We start from the raw sequence: 17,578 nt of genomic DNA, 5'->3' as shown, positions 1-17,578 counted from the left end.
CCAAACCCACTTCAGAGACATTTGACTCACCACCGCAGACTGATATTCATATTTGATATGACAAATATAGGCACTAGATGCCCTTTCTGGCACAACTCTCACAGGGATCTATTTTTCCTCGTGGTCTCAAAACTGGGATTTTCACATTTTAGGGAAACACATCGACCACACAACATGGAGCCAGCAGAAACTTTAACTTTAATAGTTAAAAAGCTTTAACCCTTTTTTAACTATTTTTCTATCAGTCTGTCAGCATGCCTGGCTGTTTCTGACTGTGGATATATAGATCGCAAGCATGCAGAATAAGTTATTTAGTAAGTCCAGCTGAGATCATACTGCAGGTTAAAGGCAAATAACCACAAGTCTTTAAGCTGCCATGCAAAATTACACACATTATCATGTACAACAGGCACCTCTTCAACAGTGATTAACAGAAGGGGTGTGTGTCAGATGCTACTGAAGTTAGTTTCTTACTGTTTTTATTTCTTTGTGTTACCAGGGGTTGATACAAAGAACATAAATGTGAGAAAAATGAAAATATTAAGATGAGATCACAGTTTGAATCCGTTCAAATGTTGGACTGTTCCTTTATCAGTGTCTAACAGTATGTGTATGAGAGTGATGTAATGTCCATGTGTGCATGCTGAAAAAGACTGTGCTGGTCTGACCCCCCTGGTTTTAATGAACATTCATAGCATCTGAGCTACTCTGATTATGGCCTTCGTTCTGTCTGGCACAATATTTGAAGAACACTCCTACTCCTCCTTCTCTGTCTCTAACAGAGTAGCAGTGTAGGTGGACTGTCCTGCTGGCACTCTGTCCTTCTACATAGTCTCCTCTGACACTCTGATCCACCTCAACACAACATTCACTGAACCTCTTTATCCCTGTTTTTTTAGGGTCCAGTTCTTTAGTGTTTGCGTCCCAAGTCTAAAGACTGTTCTCCCCTTAGAGAAACGCTCTTTTTTCTGTCGTTTTTCACTCAAGGGTCCACTTCCGAAACCAGGTCTTCTGCATTTTTGAAGAGGTTGTCTAACAGCCCCTAACATTTTCATTGGAGTTATGTAGTTAGCCCTAACAAAAACATATTACTGGATTATGTTTTGCAATGAGAGTTCTAACATCGTAATCTGAAGTTGATCTTTAACTCTCCATGATGTAAGTAACGTTTATTTTAGTGCTTTTCATAGACAGGCAGTCACAAAGTGCTGTACCCAAAAAGGCTAAAATAAACTAATGCTAGGTACCAAAACAGACATTATAGAAAAAGAAAAGGTTAAATGTAAATAAAAGTTTAAGATAAAAAAAAAAACTCAACAGAAGGTCTGTTTGAAGATCAAAAACTGCAACAACTTTGTTAAAGAGTGAGCAGCTTGGTACAAAACTCTTAGTGAAGAAGAGGTCTGAAAATCATGTTTTGTCTTCATCACATGGAGAGAGATGGTGTTATAGTATCTGCTCTGAACAGCAGAGGGTGCCAACATTCACACTTTGGTTACTGATGGCTTCCAATTTGAGAAAAGCTTGTAATTGCAGTCAGGGGTGATTTTAGCCCATTTTGTGGGGTGCTTCAGCACCCCACAAAAATTGTGGAGGTGGAAGTGCCTGGTTTAAAACAGGACATATTAGCTGCATTTAACCTTCAGTTACTCTTTATATAGTTAGGTAGGAGTCAGACCATGTTTCTTTTTAGCTGAAAAACATTACACCAGGTAACCTGCAGTGTTGAAAACGTGTTTTCCAACGATGTTTGCTACCCTATAATCCGCCCTCGTGTAGTAAAATCAGCGACATTTGACAATCCTGTTGCTCCTATTGAAATTTATATAGCCTATTTAAAATCTAAAATCTAAAACTTAAAACTTAAACTTAAACAGAGAGGGAATAGTGACAGGCAAAACAGAAACTGTTAAACTGCTTGAGAGAGTTGACCACCAAAAGTGATTTGCCAATCTCAAGGTGAGGCGACATTAAAATAAAAGAAAAACATCTGCAGAGCTATAGTAGTATCTGCAGTAAAGATCTTTTCATACATTGTGTACATTGTACCATAGGCAAAGTTGCCTCCATTTTTATAATTATTTTTATCAATATTTTGTACATTTCAAGGACTCTATTTTTGGAGTGTATTTTTATGTATCTTTATTATATTATACATATATATTAAAAGTGAATCTCTGTCCAAAAAATGCACTCAGTTTACTTTTTACTCACTATGATCATCATTCATCATTTCCCCCAGTAATTAATGTTACAATATGTATTTTTTTTTTATTCCAGTCCATTCTTCTTTTGCAGCATTTAAATAACCTTTATCAGATTTGATGGTTTTGTTACAGACTTTAAAAAAGGTGTTTTGCTTTTCTTTCACAAATATGGGGATTCAATTGTGTTAAAATGTACAAAACAGTGATGCCATGTTTTGTGACGAGGACCCAGGCACAGAGAGACTTGATGAATTTAAGAATCTTATGATTTAATAAAGAAATTTGCAGACTTGCACAGAGATGGTAAGATTATGATGAGTGATAACGGAGATGAAGACAACAGACGATGAGGACAGGGAGGAACAGGGGTTTAAATGCACCAAGGAGACAGTCAAAGGGAACTCGGGACAACTGGAGACATTTAAGGATGCAGGGACTCACAGAGACAGGGAAGAAGTCTCGTCGTGATGAGTAAAGTTTATCTTGCCTGGCTGGGCAGCTCTCTGGGTGCTAAGCACCCCCAAAGCTCTAAACCTAGAATCGCCCCTGATTGCAGTGCAGTGGAGCTAAAAGCAGTTCTGGCAAAGTTTGGAGGAACATAAAGAGCATCCACGGTATGTGTTGGATCATGTTGTACAATACAGCAGACCAAAATTAACACCAATGAAAAAGCAGAACAGCAGAGTAAAACTTTTTTGGTCTGAGATTAAATTTTCTTTCTTTTTTTTTTTACACTCAGCTCTCTACACTCTAGCGACGCTCTCAATTTACCGGTCGATCTACGTCCCTAACCTCACCTATGGTCACGAGCTGTGAGTAGTGACCGAAAGAACAAGATTGCGCATGCAAGCAGCGGAAAATGAGCTTCCTCCGAAGGGTGGCTGGCATCTCACTTAGAGATAGGGTGAGAAGTTCGGCCATTTGAGAGGGGCTCAGAGTAGAGCCGCTGCTCCTCCATATCGAAAGGAGCCAGTTGAGGTGGTTCGGGCATCTGACAAGGATGCCTTCTGGGGGCATCCTGGGTGAGGTTTTCCGGGCATGTCCCACCGGGAGGAGGCCCCAGGGCAGACCCAGGACACTCTCGGCAAGCCTGGGATTGCCTTGGTGTTCCACTGGACAAGCTGGAGGAGGTGGCTGGGGAGAGGGAGGTCTGGGCTTCTCTGCTTGGGCTGCTGCCCCCGCGACCCCGCCCCGGATAAGCGGAAGAAAATGGATGGATTAAATATTATTGGATAATTTTCGTATTGGTATATCATTACTCTATAATATTATAACTCGGTAATATCGAGCATGCTCAATAATCCAGGTAAGGAAATTCCAAAAGGTTGATTCTGCTCATCTGGACGTGGTGTTTTCAGTGCAAGAAACGTTTTGTCACTCATCCAAGTGACTTCTTCAGTCTCAACTGACTGCAGGTTTCCATAATCTTATAAACAGTACATTTGCACAATGACTGAAACTAGCACAGCTGACAAAAAATGGGCTATGAGGTCAGTTGCTTAATTATTAATATGCAAACTGTCATGACCATTGATCATGGCCATTAATCAGTGGCTATGAGTACCATTCACAGAGAGTTGGGGAATGGCTGCAATCACAGCATTGTAAGATGGTGAAAGATGTAACGTTAGGCCCCCTCCTTGATTCAGAGATGGTTTTTCCCTTTTCACGTGAATGGCCTCCTTGACTCCACACTCAAAAGAGGGTTCCTCCCTGTCCAGGATGTGTACATCCTCATCATTGAAACAGTGTCCACTGGCCTGTAGGTGTAAATAGACTGTGGAGTCCTGGCCTGATGAGTTAGCACAACACAGAAGAGTTAACTCATCAGGCCAGCACTCCGCGGTCTATTTACACCTGCTAACCAGACGCTAAAGGGGGACTTAAAAAATTCCAGAACTGTTCAGCCTCCTCTCTACACCTCTATGAATGTGATAGTTATAGCCTCCTCTTTCCCTTTCTTTGTGTACATGTGAGTTTAAATGGCAGTCAAACTTCCTAGTGGGTTAGCCTGGAGGTATGTCTTCCTCGCGTGTGCCAAGTGGCAGGTGGACACATCTGTTTCACATCCACTCATGACCTCCTGGAGCACAAGAGCCAGTTCTCCACTCACCTGTTGCCAAACTGTTACAACTGATACTGTGGTAACAAGTCTAGTTCAGTTGTTTACTCTTTGTGAAATAATTTCATACCTGCTTTGTATTTTTTGTTTGTTTTTCGATCTGCTTACATTCATCCATTACTACAGCTTGCTGATCCTAGTTTCTGGAAGAAGCCCTTCCTGTGGAAAACCTAAATGTTACTTAGGCTGCCACTGCCTTGTCAATCACAGACTCTCAGATTCTGACTCTCTGTCTACTTTATCTATGTATGAAAGCTCTCAGCACAGAGAACAGTGCCACATGATTCACATACCAGTAGTACCAGCTTATTCTTGCCTGTTCCAGAAAGGAGTTATAGTGTCCACACTCTTAAATGCTTGAGCTCGTAGCTAAACATGTGCATCATTTTGATTCAGATAGCTGAGATCAAGGCCCTGAAGATTACTTCAGTGAACTACCACAATTTAGTGGAGTTGCCACATGCATCCAAAGAATGAAAGTTAAGGTTGGTCATAAAACCTGTTTGAATGCACTTTACAACTGGTCTGTATCAGACCTGACAACTGTGGGCTCCACCAGGCACTAAAAGAAAAATCCTTTTGTCCTGCTGATAAGACCACATCAGTGGTTGCAGCACTCAGTTAAAACTCTGCATTCTTCTACTGAAGTGAATCATTAATAAATAGACAATGCAACCAACAGGAAATATAAAATAAAATAAATATCAAATGAAAAAAAGAAACCATAAACTTTGGCATTGGAAAGATGCCTGCAGCAGTTAAAATGAACCTTTGAACGGCTTTGATGTTCATTATTATTTTATCGGTGGCTCCTGTTGAAGTACTGGAACTGGGTGTTTTCACACAGACTCCCACAGCAACAGGATTTTTAAAACTTTTAAAAACTGGACTGTGACGACTCAGAAAACCTGATCTGCAGCTGCTCATCATCATGGACAGCTGGATTTGGTGTGTTTTCACTCTGGGTAAGAAAAACTGAGCTTCTCAGTTTCTGACATTTATTATAACTATCAATATTTCGTAATAGTTGTTATGGCTGATGGGGTAATGTCATCATCCCACTGGGTTGATGATATTACAACTTGAGAAATATGTCACCTAGGACTTTCAAATTGATACAATAGGTGGATCTGGTGGCTGCCAGTATTTTGATTATATATATTTTCATCTTTTAATGTATTTTACTTTCTTCCTCCTCTCTCTCTCTCTCTCTCTCTCTCTCTCTCTCTCTCTCTCTCTCTCTCTCTCTCTCTCTCATGCGAAATGGGAATAAGTGAGAATGTATGCACACATGCAGCACCTCTTGTCACATACTACACATGACATACATTCAATTATAGATGGTTACTTACATTGTTTTTTTGTGTGTGTGTGTGTTTTGCTTTTTTGGCACCCATGTTGTCCTACTCCTACTCCTGTTTTTTTAGTATTGAAAATAAACACTTCAACTAAAGACACAGCTGAGGGTCACTGATAATTTTCTCCATGAGTTATAGAAAACAAATATTATCCAGATGTTTCAGGGGCTGTGTACATTTCTTAGCCAGAATAGCATCAATATCAATCATCTTGTTTATAGTTTTCTGGAAAATTTAAATGACTGGGAAGATGGATTGTGGTATCACGGTTCAGATGTTCATGGTGATTTCACAAATTGTAGCCAGTGTAGATCAACAGTACCTCCAAAAGTATCTGGATCAGCCTCAGCTGGGCTTTGTGTTTAATCATGCTAATAACAGATCAGGGTGAGCATAGTAACTTTTATACGTGCTAAATATTAGCATTGTTAATGAACTAACTGATCATTGCAATGCTGATGTGTTTCCCACAGCTGTTCCTTTAGCCTCCTACAACAACAGACATCCCTGATACTGTAACTACTGCACTACTTCCTACTGATGTACTTGATAATTATACTACTGCATAAACTATAACTACTGAACAAAGCATTACTACTGTAACTCCAAGGGATATCACTACTATAACAACAGTTCCTAACAATACCACTTCATCTAATACTTCTAATTTCAGTACCACAACACAAGATACAGTTCCAACCACTGACTCGGAAACACCAGATTATCCAGAAACTCCTCCTGCTAGTGCCAGTCCTGTTCTTACAACTACAGATTTTACCAGGCCTGATAGGACTGTTAGTCAGATAACTGATACTACCTCCAACCCCATGACTGATCAAATTAGTACTACTCACTATTCTCCTATGACTACTATTACAAGTGACACTAATAGAACTACTCCTTACACAAACACTACTGCTACTTTCTACCCAAATAGTGGTGCAAATATCGCTACTTACAGTACTCCTACTACAATTGGTATTAATGCTACGAGCCCACACAATAACAATACTTTACCTTGTACTCCTCTAGCAATTTGTTCTGCTACCACTACTGACTATACCTCATCTATTGTGCTTATTACCACTACTATTACTACCACTACTAAATCTCCAACTACGGTTACCCCTCCTACCACCACTTTCCTAATATGTGATAATGGGGGAAAATCAGAGAACGGTGTCTGCATCTGTCCTGATGAATGGACTGGAGAGACATGCTCAGAAGGTAAAAGAAAACAAATACAGACAATTACATTTTGCCACTTCCAATATTTTTTATAAATGGTTCTTCACAGTTCTTTTTTAGACTTAAAAATAACAAAGAAAACTAAATTCATATATACATAATACAATGCCATTCACGTCAATGTAAATGCTGCACAGCTTCCTTGGTAGAGGTTTGCACTGTCTAATGCTTTTTGCTGTTGTTGAAATAAAAGTGTCAGGTAACAGCCAGTTGTGTATTTCATGTATTATGGTGTACACAGACAGTTTAAAAGACTGTTTAAAAGTCTTTTTTACTTTTGTGATTTTTTTTAAATTAACTTTTAAAAAGTTTGAGTATTTCTCTTTGAGGTGATCCTGTAGAAATGCAGCTCTGAGGTAACATGTAGAGGATTCCAGATTCAGTAAAGAACCAGATGAGTAAAATCATGTCTTTCTTACCTCAGCTCACAAGTCCAGCTAACTTAGAGACACTAGCAACCAGCACTCAGATTCTGACTACGGCTGTCTTCTCATGTTTGTCTACCACCACTATGTCCGGTTGGTTAGCCACCACCATTTTGTCCGTCTGTATCTGGAAGTCCCACAGGTCTTAGCTCGGTCATTCTCCACCACCCTTGGGTGGCGTCTCCCATTTTGACCTCGGAACTTCCAGGCCATATTCAGCACAGATGTCTCAGGGGCATCTTTACACAGCCTGCACCTGGGGTCTTGCCTGGTGTGATAGACCCCAGCCTCTATGGATCTTGTACTCAGAGCTTGTTCTTGTGCTGCCATGATTAGTGCCTCTGTGCTGTCTTTCAGTCCAGCTTTGTCCAGCCACTGGTAGTATTTCTGGATATCAGCCACCTCCTCTATCTGCCGGTGGTACATACCGTGCAGGGGCCTGTCCTTCCATGATGGTTCCTCGTCTCCCTCCTCTTTCTTGGGTTTCTGCTGCCTGAGGTATTCACTGAGCACTTGGTCAGTTGGGGCCATCTTTGTGATGTATTCGTGGATGTTCGTTGTCTCACCCTGGACTGTGGTGCTGACACTCACCAGTCCCCGGCCCCCTTCCTTCCGCTTAGCGTACAGCCTCAGGGTGCTGGACTTGGGGTGAAACCCTCCATGCATGGTAAGGAGCTTTGATATGAATATATATATATGACTACATATAAAATAAAATAAGCTCCTAACATTAAGGTGACTGAAAAGACTGAAAAGAATAACTTTTATTTTCCTGCTCTGTGTTTTTAGGGTTTTCATATTTTTATCATCACAGCCACAACACCGACCTTCAGAGCCGCCATGTCCCGATCAGTTCAGTACCTTTCTTCAGCCAGGCCAATTCGTAGAAACACAAGGATGAGGTCATGACGAGCAGCTAACCCATGACCTGGGGATGATTTTAAGAGGGTCTGCATTAAATTATTTTTAATGTGGACATAAACAAAATAACTGCATCAGAGTCAATTGAAAATCACAGTCATGATCACATCAACAATAAACCTCCAGGACAGTCACGTGTTCAGGAACAGACTGCAGGTATGAAGATTGAAGATTTTATTAATAATAATAATAATGGATTGGATTTATGTAGCGCTTTTCAATACCACTATTCATTCACTCTCACATTCACACACTGATGGAGGCAAACTACAGTTGTAGCCACAGCTGCCCTGGGGCAGACTGACAGAAGCGAGGCTTCTGTCAGTCTGCAGACTTCTGTCAGTCAGGCAGCAAGAATATGCCACAGTGAAATTGTGATGTGGATATCACGCCATCGGCCCCTCTGGCCAACACCAGTAGGCGGTAGGGTAAAGTGTCTTGCCCAAGGACACAACGACCAGGACAGAGAGCCCGGGGATCGAACCGGTGACCTTCCGGTTACAGATACGCTTCCCACCACCCTGAGCCACGGTCGCCCCACAATATATATTATTGTCATTTTAAGCATTAGTGTTACTCTGCAAGCTGCTCGTTGTACCGATCTGAAGCGATTCATGTTGGTAAAAGTGTCTACACTGGCCTTGTAACAAACTACAGTGACCCAGGTGGAAAAAGCAGTAACTTACAGACTGCAGACAATCCAGTGAAAATAATCATATATATAATATATAATTTAATATAATCTAAGAAAGCTTCTGAAAAAAGCAAAAATACAACTTTCCTTTATGTAAGTGTCAATTTAGCAAGTTTCAATCTGATATTAACGTCTGCTCCAAACATAACGATTCGCTGAGATTAAAAGCCATCTCAAATAAAGGATCATAAAACTCCCATCACAGGCCTTCAGGGTAGCTTTTACCACCATGTTGTAGCAAAACAACACATCCTGTCACATGAAGACTGAGACAGAGGAAACTAAAACCACCACAGTTAATAAAAATACCATGAAGACCAAGACCATGAAACCAGAAACACAGGATGAAAAAACTGAAAGTCATCACTACAAGAACAATCAACAGCAATCACAGAGTCATCATCACAACAGTTAAACAAAACAAATCAAAACAAGAATCCAACAATTTAACAAACACAGAAATCAGAAGATTACAAAAATAAAAACAAGAAATCACAGAAAAATCATTTCAACCAAACCTGAAGATTAAATTGATGTCAGTCTGAAGCTTCAGTCTTTTAAACTTTACAAACAGGTGAAGAAAAAATACTGAATATCTTCAACTTTCATACCTGTAATATAAGCTCTATGTTCAAACTTCTGCTGCCACACCTCTACTGAGCATGTGCAGAGAAAGTTTCAGGACTCAGCTTGTTTGTGATTGGAGGAAGTGAGAGCTTCATGTAGACCGACAGGCTGTGGGCTGGGCCTTCGTTGTAATCAGAGGTGATTCTGAGGCCTTTGGGGGAAAATGTTATTTTAATAACTTTTCACTGATCCAAACATATAAAATATGTTCCTTTGTATTTAATTTTGCAACAGTTAGAAGATTTCAGTGATGATATGAGAGGTTTCATTTGTATTTGTTGGCTTTTATTTTAATTTTTTAAATAAAGAAATCTTTATTAAAATTATTTTTGTCGACAGTGTTGCTACCTCAAGCCGTGTCACCAGAAAGTATAAAAACATTTTCATGAAATCATCTTCAGGTCATTTCAATCCATCATCCCTGTCACGCTGCTCAGTGTTCTGTTTATTTTCAGGTTGTGTGTTTGTTTTCCTCCTGCTCTGCTCTGTGTACGTTTTTCTTTGTTTGTTGCAAATTACCATCAATGAAAATTGAGTTTGGACCCGCCACACAGCCTAGCCTCGACAATCTCAGCCTTGGTCTTAAATCACACTGAAATCATGTCAGCAGAGTTTCTGTTGGGCTCAAAGTTAAACATTTTTGAATGGTGAGCCTCACCAGCACATAAAACAACAAACGCCACTGAAAAACAGTCTAAAGGCTTCCAGAGTTTGCCCTTTAAAACTGATCCTCAACATCATCTAAATGTCTTCGTTTTCTTCTTTTTTTTCTTCTTCTTCTTGTTATTATTATTATTATTATTATTATTATTATTATTATTATTATTATTATTATTATTGTTGTTGTTGTTGTTGTTATTGTCATTGTTATTATTGTTATTATTATTATTAAATGTCTGATTGACTTGTTGTATCTATTAATCCTTTACATATGTATTTATTTAGTATTTATTATGAATATAAAGGTACAACGGTTGAAATTATATGAGCTGGGTTTTCTGATCAATTGGCTCCTTATAGTGGACATGAGTGGGAACTACAAGCTACAGTCATAGTTAAAAATGACAAAAACACAATAAAAAAATTTCTAGCTCTTTAAAACTCAATATTGTCACTATAACTTATTCTATTGTTCTTTTACTGTTCTTATTTTTCACTTTTCCTTATTTTACATTGACCACGTTTGTGTTATTGTTTTGATAGTTGCGTCAGCGTTGCGTCAGAGGTTGTGTACGTCATCACACCGCGCTGCAGGCACGCTTTGCCGGTGCGGATCTGGCGCTGTTCTGTGTGGACTTTGCGTGTGTTTAGGGGAAAATGTCGGTGTTTCACGACGAAGTGGAGATCGAGGACTTTGAATACGACGAGGATACGGAGACGTATTACTTCCCGTGTCCCTGCGGAGACCGCTTCGCCATCACCAAAGTAAGTTCAGCTCACGGCTAACAGCTACAAACCAAACTTCAGTTTGAAATCTCCTGTTTTTACATCTTCATATAGTGGGTGATTTACACGGAGGACATAACAGAGTTCCCCACTCCCTTCATCGATACAGTCTTCTTCTGGATTCGGCAGGGGTTTATTGATGACACGTTGATATATGTCCGTTTTAAAAAAAAAAAAAAAAAAAAAGTATTTTAACCTTCCTTTCTGAGTTGCCGCAGAGGTGGGACGTAAAATCTCTCATTATTTGACTGAAGTTTGGTTTGGTGTTAAGATAAGATAAACTTTTATTAGTGCCACACGTGAGAAATTTGTTTGGTCACGACAAAAAGTGGACCGTACAAATTAAAAAATTAAGAGCAGCAAAAATTAAGAAAAACACAAGAATAGAACATAATAAACCAGCACCATACTTTATTCTCAGCAGTGAAATTACGCCAGTGAACGGAACCAAACTCCATTTAAAAGTCTTCAAATTTAAGAGAGTAGGTTTTTTTTTTTTCTGAAATAGTAGAAACTTGTAGCTGAAGTGAACTTTAGCTCTCTTAAATTCCGGAACAAGATGACAGTTAACCATATCAAGACTTCCTTCATGTTAGCAGGCTGAAGAAATCCTAAAACTGCAGTGAGTTGCAGCTTATTTGTGGGTCTCTGCCTTCAGTGACTAAGAGTTGGCTCTTCTGTGCTGAGATCTGACACTTGAAGGATATCTAATTTCTTTGCAGGTAGAATACACGGGTGTACAGGAGGGAAATTTAGACTTTTTCTAATGGAGTGTTTTTAGTGATATTTCATATACTGATGGAGATGATCTTCTTTTTCTTTTCTTTTTGAAACATTAAAACAAAGAAACATAGTTTGGAAGAAATGCACGCATGGATGCATCTGGCATACCTGAACACTCTAAAACTGAAACAGATACTCAGAATAAGCAAGAAGAAACTCAGATTTTATCAGTTTTAATAGTGTTTGCCTGCTCAGCACCATCCAAATTCAGATTCATCCAGGAAAGTCCGACTTCATGACAAGTTCTTTATTCGTAATTCGCGAAGCATCCCAAACTTGTAGTCAGTGTCTTGCAGTTTTTACACTGTCCCTACACTTCTGTCTGAACCCTGTTCCTCAGACCTGGCGGCTTTGCTGCGGTGCTCTCAGGGGAGAGTTTATTCTTACAGGCAGCATTTGTGTTGGGTGGCCTGTGGTACTTTTAATCCTGCAATTGTTTTGATCAGGTAATGCGTTTTCTCCAAAGGGTGGCTGGCCTTTCCCTCAGAGATTGGGTGAGAAGGCCAGTCAGTTTGAGGGTATCAGGTAAAGATGTTACTCCTGCACATTAAAAGGAGGCAGCTTAGGTGTTAAGATCACGACCTATTGGGAGAACCCAGAACTACTGGAGATAGCTGAGAGAGGGCTGTTGTCCCCATGACTCAGCCCCAGATAAGCTACAGAAAACGAATGGCAACATGTCGTAGATGGAGAAGAGTGACCGTACAATCTTGATGATTTCTTTTATGTGACAGGTGCACAGATTTCAGATCAGCCTGGCTACAGTGCTGAAGAGGACCCTAGGGTTGTTCTTATTTTCTTCAATCACTGATGAATAGTAAGATGTTCTGGCTTTGCGGAGGGCTTTCTTATAAAGCAACAAACTATTTCTCCAGGCTAAATGATGATCTTTTAAAATTGTGACACGCCATTTCCTCTCCAGCCTATGAGTTATCTGCTTTAGGCTACATGTTTGAGAATTATACCACAGAGTCAAGTACTTCGGGTTTGAGGCCTTATGTTTCACAGTAGCTACAGTATCCAGAGTCATACATAGTGAGGAGGTAAAATTATTAACAAGACAATCGAGCTCTGTTGGGGTAGCGTTCAGATAGCTGCTCTGCTCTGTGTTGGTACAGGGCATTGAAGATGATAACAGTGGGTGGATTATATTCTTAAACTTAGTTACAGCACTTTCAGAAATACATCTACTGTGATAAAGTCTACTCTCCACTGCTGTGTAATCAATTATTGTAAATGTAATCAGGAAATGATCAGACAGGAGAGGGTTTTCAGGAAACACTGTTAAATGTTCAGTTTCTATGCCATATGTTAAAACAAGATCTAGAGTGTGATTAAAGTGGTGGGTGGGTTCTTTTACATTTTGAGAGAAGCCAATTGAATCTAATAACAGATTAAATGCTGTGTTGAGGCTGTCATTTTTAGCATCTACATGGATGTTAAAATCACCCACAATAATTATTTTATCTGAGCTCAGAACTAAATCAGATAAAAAGTCTTAGAAATCAGACAAACTCTGTGTAAGGCCCAGGTGGACAATAGATGATAACAAGTAAGACTGGTTATTCAGTTTTACAGCTGGGGTGGATAAGGTTAAGCATCAGGCTTTCAAATGAATTAAAAGTCTGTCTTGGTCTTTTATTAATTAATAGGCTGGTGTGAAAAATTGCTGCCACACCGCCCCCTCGGCCTGTGCTTCGAGATTTCTGGTAGTTAGAATGACTCGGGGGTGTTGATTCATTTAAACTAACATAATCATCCTGCTGTAACCAGGTTTCTGTAAGGCAGAGTAAATCAATTTGTTGATCAATTATTAAGTCATGTACTAACAGAGACTTGGAGGAGAGAGACCTAATATTTAATAATCCACATTTCACTGTTTTACTCTTTGGTTCAGATGTGGATACTGTATTGTTCCTTCTTTGTGATTTTTTTTTTTATGTTTAAGGTGTTTGTTGCTGGTTTCTTGTTTGTTTTTCCATTTGTTTGGGAGCTGACACAGTCTCAATGGAGATGGGTTCTTTTGGAGGTAACAGGAGGAGAGAAGCTGCAGAGAGGCATGTAAGACTGCCACTCTGCTTCCTGGTCCCAACTCTGGATAGTCATATTTTGGGGGGATTAATATATTTGGCCAGAATTCTCAAAATGAGAGCTTCTCCATCCAAAGTGGGATGGATGTCATCTCTCCTAACAAGACCAGGTTTCCTTCAGAAAGTTTCCCAGTTATCTATGAAGCCCACATTGTTTTTTGGACACCACTCCGATAGCAATTTAAGGAGAACATGCGGCTAAACATGTCACTCGTGGACTGATTGGGGAAGAGAGGGGAATAAACCACAAAAAACATTCAAACCTCGACAGAAACCTGAAGATTTTATTTGTTTTTATTTTGAAGGAGGACCTGGAGAACGGGGAGGAGGTGGCGACATGTCCGAGCTGCTCACTCATCGTTAAAGTCATCTACGATAAGGTATCTGTGACTTCCTCTTATGAGTTCATCCATAAAGGGCTCAACGATCAGTTATTTAAAAAGTTTCTTGTAAAGTGACGAAAAGCAGCAAATTCTCACTTTAGAGAAGCTGGAAATAAATTTGTTTTATTTAAAGTACCTTCAGTGTTTATTTGATCTAAAATGTTTCCTGTGATAACACCAGAATTTCTCATTATTTGATCAGGACAGTTTTATATTGATCAGTTAAAACTTTCAAATAAAAAAAAGATGATAGAAAAGAAAAGATGCAACGCAGCATCAAAAAAACCTCTGAAAAGTACTTTTACATTACTTTTTTGTGTTGGGGACATTAAACCATCATGCTTTTATTCTGCAAATCATTGGTGAATTGTTCATTTAAAATATCTTTTTTTTTTTTTTTTTTTAAAAAAGTACAACTTTAAATTTAAGACAGATGGATAGTACGGGGCGTCGCTACCTGTCAATGAATGACAGGCTTTTTTGTGTGTGTGTGTTTCAGGATCTTTTCCAGGTTGGAGAAATCATCGAAGCGCCGTCACACGCCAAACTGGAGGTCGTTCAATCCTGAACCCTCTCACCTTTGACCTCACAGAGACCCCGGTTTAACCATTTCCCGTTTCCCATCTCGACGCTGTGTTCAGGTGGTGCTGGGAAAGCCAGACTTTCACTGGCTCCTGTATTTCCTCCAGATTTATCTTGAATGAAATCACACTTGATCCAGATGAACTCTTTCAGAAGACGCGAGGTTGCGGCGTTCATGTGTTTGATGGACTTCCTGCGGATTATGTGGGAGGATGAGCGTGGAGCCGAGCCATTTGCTGTGAACAGATGAAGGTTGCGCTTTAAAAAAAACCAAAGCTTTGGTTCCTGCCTCAACCTCGCCACTCTTAATGAACATTCAGTCTTTCACTTTAAAGCTCAGGAGGATGAAGGAAGTTTCATTTTAGGACTGGCAGGTTTCTTTAGAGCTTTTATTTTGTAGTTTTGAGATATTTTAATATATATTTATATAAAACCTCCACATACAGAGAGCCCAGACACCCTCTATAGGACAAACTGTGTGATGACACAATTACTGAATCAGTAATGTTTCAATCGATCAGCTGACGTGTGCTGATTGGCTCCATGGCGTCTCCGTGTGATCAATAAAGTTTTTACTTAAACTTTTTGTTTGTTTGTGGATAATATGACCTTTGAACACAGAATTAAAAAGTCTCTGTTAGCACAATAAAAGTTTCACTCTGCAGTCGACATCTCTGAAAACTTTCAGAGAAAAAGCATGTGTGTGTCTTCCATAAAGCCCCGCCCCCCACCGTTAGGTGAGAGTTTGATTCAAAGCAACATTCAAATTTTCATACTCCAGATTTTTTAATGGTCATGGAAATTATTCTTGAGTCTTTTCTTATTACATATGTGATAGGATGGTCTGACTTTTTTTTAAAGACAATATAAAAGTAAATTAATATTAATTATATTGATATTTCAGTTATTGATTTCATCAATTTAATTTGATTTCAGTAAGCTTGGTGATTGTCGGTTAATGATTGAGGTGACTGGTTAGTAAAGATCCTGATGGAAAGTGTGACTGCATGATCAGAGAGTCAAACATCTTCTCGTCCGGAGACTGAGTTGTTCGTTTCATAGCAGGAAGCTGTTTCAGCATCAGTAGACACCGTTTTTACTCTTCACACCCTTTACAATCAAAATGCTTTTAGATAGTTAAATACAATACACAGTCCAGCAGAGGGCAGCAACACTTCAGCGCTCTCTCTCCCTAACATGAGCAGAAGATCCCTAACAATCAGCTGCTCCTAATACATCTAAGTGCTCTGTTTTGTTTACATAACCCAGCATTCAGTGAAGTTCTCTGAAGGTTGTGATGCTCAAAAGGAGACTTTGTGAGACACTGAAACATTTGAAACGTTTGTGTTGGAATTGCATCAAGGTTTCTGAGATAATCTGACAGCCATCTCCATCGGCACTCTAATCTGTAGTGAGAGTTGTTAACAATAGGTCACCTGTAAAAATGGATGCAGGTTATTTCACATTTTTATTCCTGTCTCCAAAGTTTTCTTGGAAGTTTCTGGCTACATGAAATGCCAATACCAGCTCACACAGGTTAGAGTGAGCATGAAGCCATTTAATACAGCAAATAATATTTTCTGTTGAAAGTAGCAAAAAGAAAGAAGGGACAGGATTTAGAGCTGATCTTTTCTGCCCATTTTATTTTTTATTGACGTGTTTTTAGAGCACAAGGCTGTACTCTGTCTGCTAATATGAGTCAGCGTTGCTCACCCAGCAGCCTGTTTCTCTCTTGTCTAAAATCATGAAAGAGTAGGCCAACATTTGTTTAAGTGCACTTTGAATCTCCATGTTTAAATGGATAGCCTATACTGGTCTTCACAATCCACAGCAACAATAACAGCGAGACACTGGGTATTTTCTTTTATACATGTTCTGTCCTTGCTTCTAAGAAATAGAAGCGATAGTATTAAAAAATGAAATCAGTAATTTAATTTCTGTGGTCTGTCCCATGCCGGACAGAATGCATGCATGCATGCAGTAGAATGCATAGTTTATTTTAACTATTATAAGTCAACCTACTTTTTTACTTTTGAGAGTGTGATCATCCTAAAAAATTTCCAGTACTGGTTTATGTACCTTTTCACAGTAAAGAAAGGGGCTGGTTGACGGTGGATGACCTCTAGAAACTTTTATTAATATCTTTAAAATGATAATGTGTCACAGTTGGATCTTGGAGATTATGTAAATAATTGAGTGAAGATGAGGCTGAAATGACTTTTAAGACTGTAAATAAGAAGACATAATCTGTATTCAGGAAACCGACTTTAGATTTTGTAATCAGAGGATATAGTGGTGTACACAGAGGCAGAAGTGAGGTTCATGGATGGATGGCGATTTTAATGCACACAGTTCATTATGGGGTACTAATAATGACCACAATGAAACAGTAATTCAAAAATTAATGGACAATGGAAATTTTATTTGTTTAAATGTTGGAAGGGGTACAAGAGTTAACATGAGAACAGGTATGAAATCAGTAACTGATCACACAATATGGCAGGTAGTTAAAGATAAAATTGACCACTATCATATAATAACTGAAAAAATGTGGGTGTTGAAAAGTCTGACGCAGGTGGTTTTCAGAAATGGTGTTTCGGTAGTGAAGATTGGGAAGCATTTAGGCTTCTTACAAACCAGGAATTGGATGAAATTAATTGGAATACGGAAGTTGATCATTTAAATTTCTCTA

At 39.2% G+C, this 17,578-nt stretch overlaps 1 protein-coding gene across 1 annotated transcript; it reads left to right on the top strand.

Annotated features, from left to right (window-relative positions):
• Positions 1-10,837: 10,837 nt before the first annotated feature.
• dph3 (diphthamide biosynthesis 3) lies at positions 10,838-15,472 on the top strand. Its single transcript, XM_087836181.1, has 3 exons — positions 10,838-11,027; positions 14,227-14,301; positions 14,804-15,472. Exons 1-3 carry the CDS (start codon positions 10,920-10,922, stop codon positions 14,870-14,872), a joined length of 252 nt encoding a protein of 83 aa, XP_087692307.1. The 5' UTR covers positions 10,838-10,919; the 3' UTR covers positions 14,873-15,472.
• The last annotated feature ends 2,106 nt before the right edge of the window (positions 15,473-17,578 follow it).

Source organism: Neolamprologus brichardi, chromosome 23 (assembly GCF_056152115.1).
Source record: "Neolamprologus brichardi isolate AB-2024 chromosome 23, ASM5615211v1, whole genome shotgun sequence".
Classification (NCBI taxonomy): Eukaryota; Metazoa; Chordata; class Actinopteri; order Cichliformes; family Cichlidae; genus Neolamprologus; species Neolamprologus brichardi.
This window is presented reverse-complemented; position numbering and strand designations above follow the sequence as displayed.

What these genes read in the sequence shown, in the direction of transcription:
- dph3 (XM_087836181.1), top strand. Translation starts at nt 10,920, where the DNA reads ATGTCGGTGTTTCACGACGAAGTGGAGATCGAGGACTTTGAATACGAC. An exon ending in ACCGCTTCGCCATCACCAAA is followed by an intron (nt 11,028 to 14,226) that starts GTAAGTTCAGCT and finishes TTTATTTTGAAG; the next exon opens with GAGGACCTGGAGAACGGGGA. An exon ending in TTAAAGTCATCTACGATAAG is followed by an intron (nt 14,302 to 14,803) that starts GTATCTGTGACT and finishes TGTGTGTTTCAG; the next exon opens with GATCTTTTCCAGGTTGGAGA.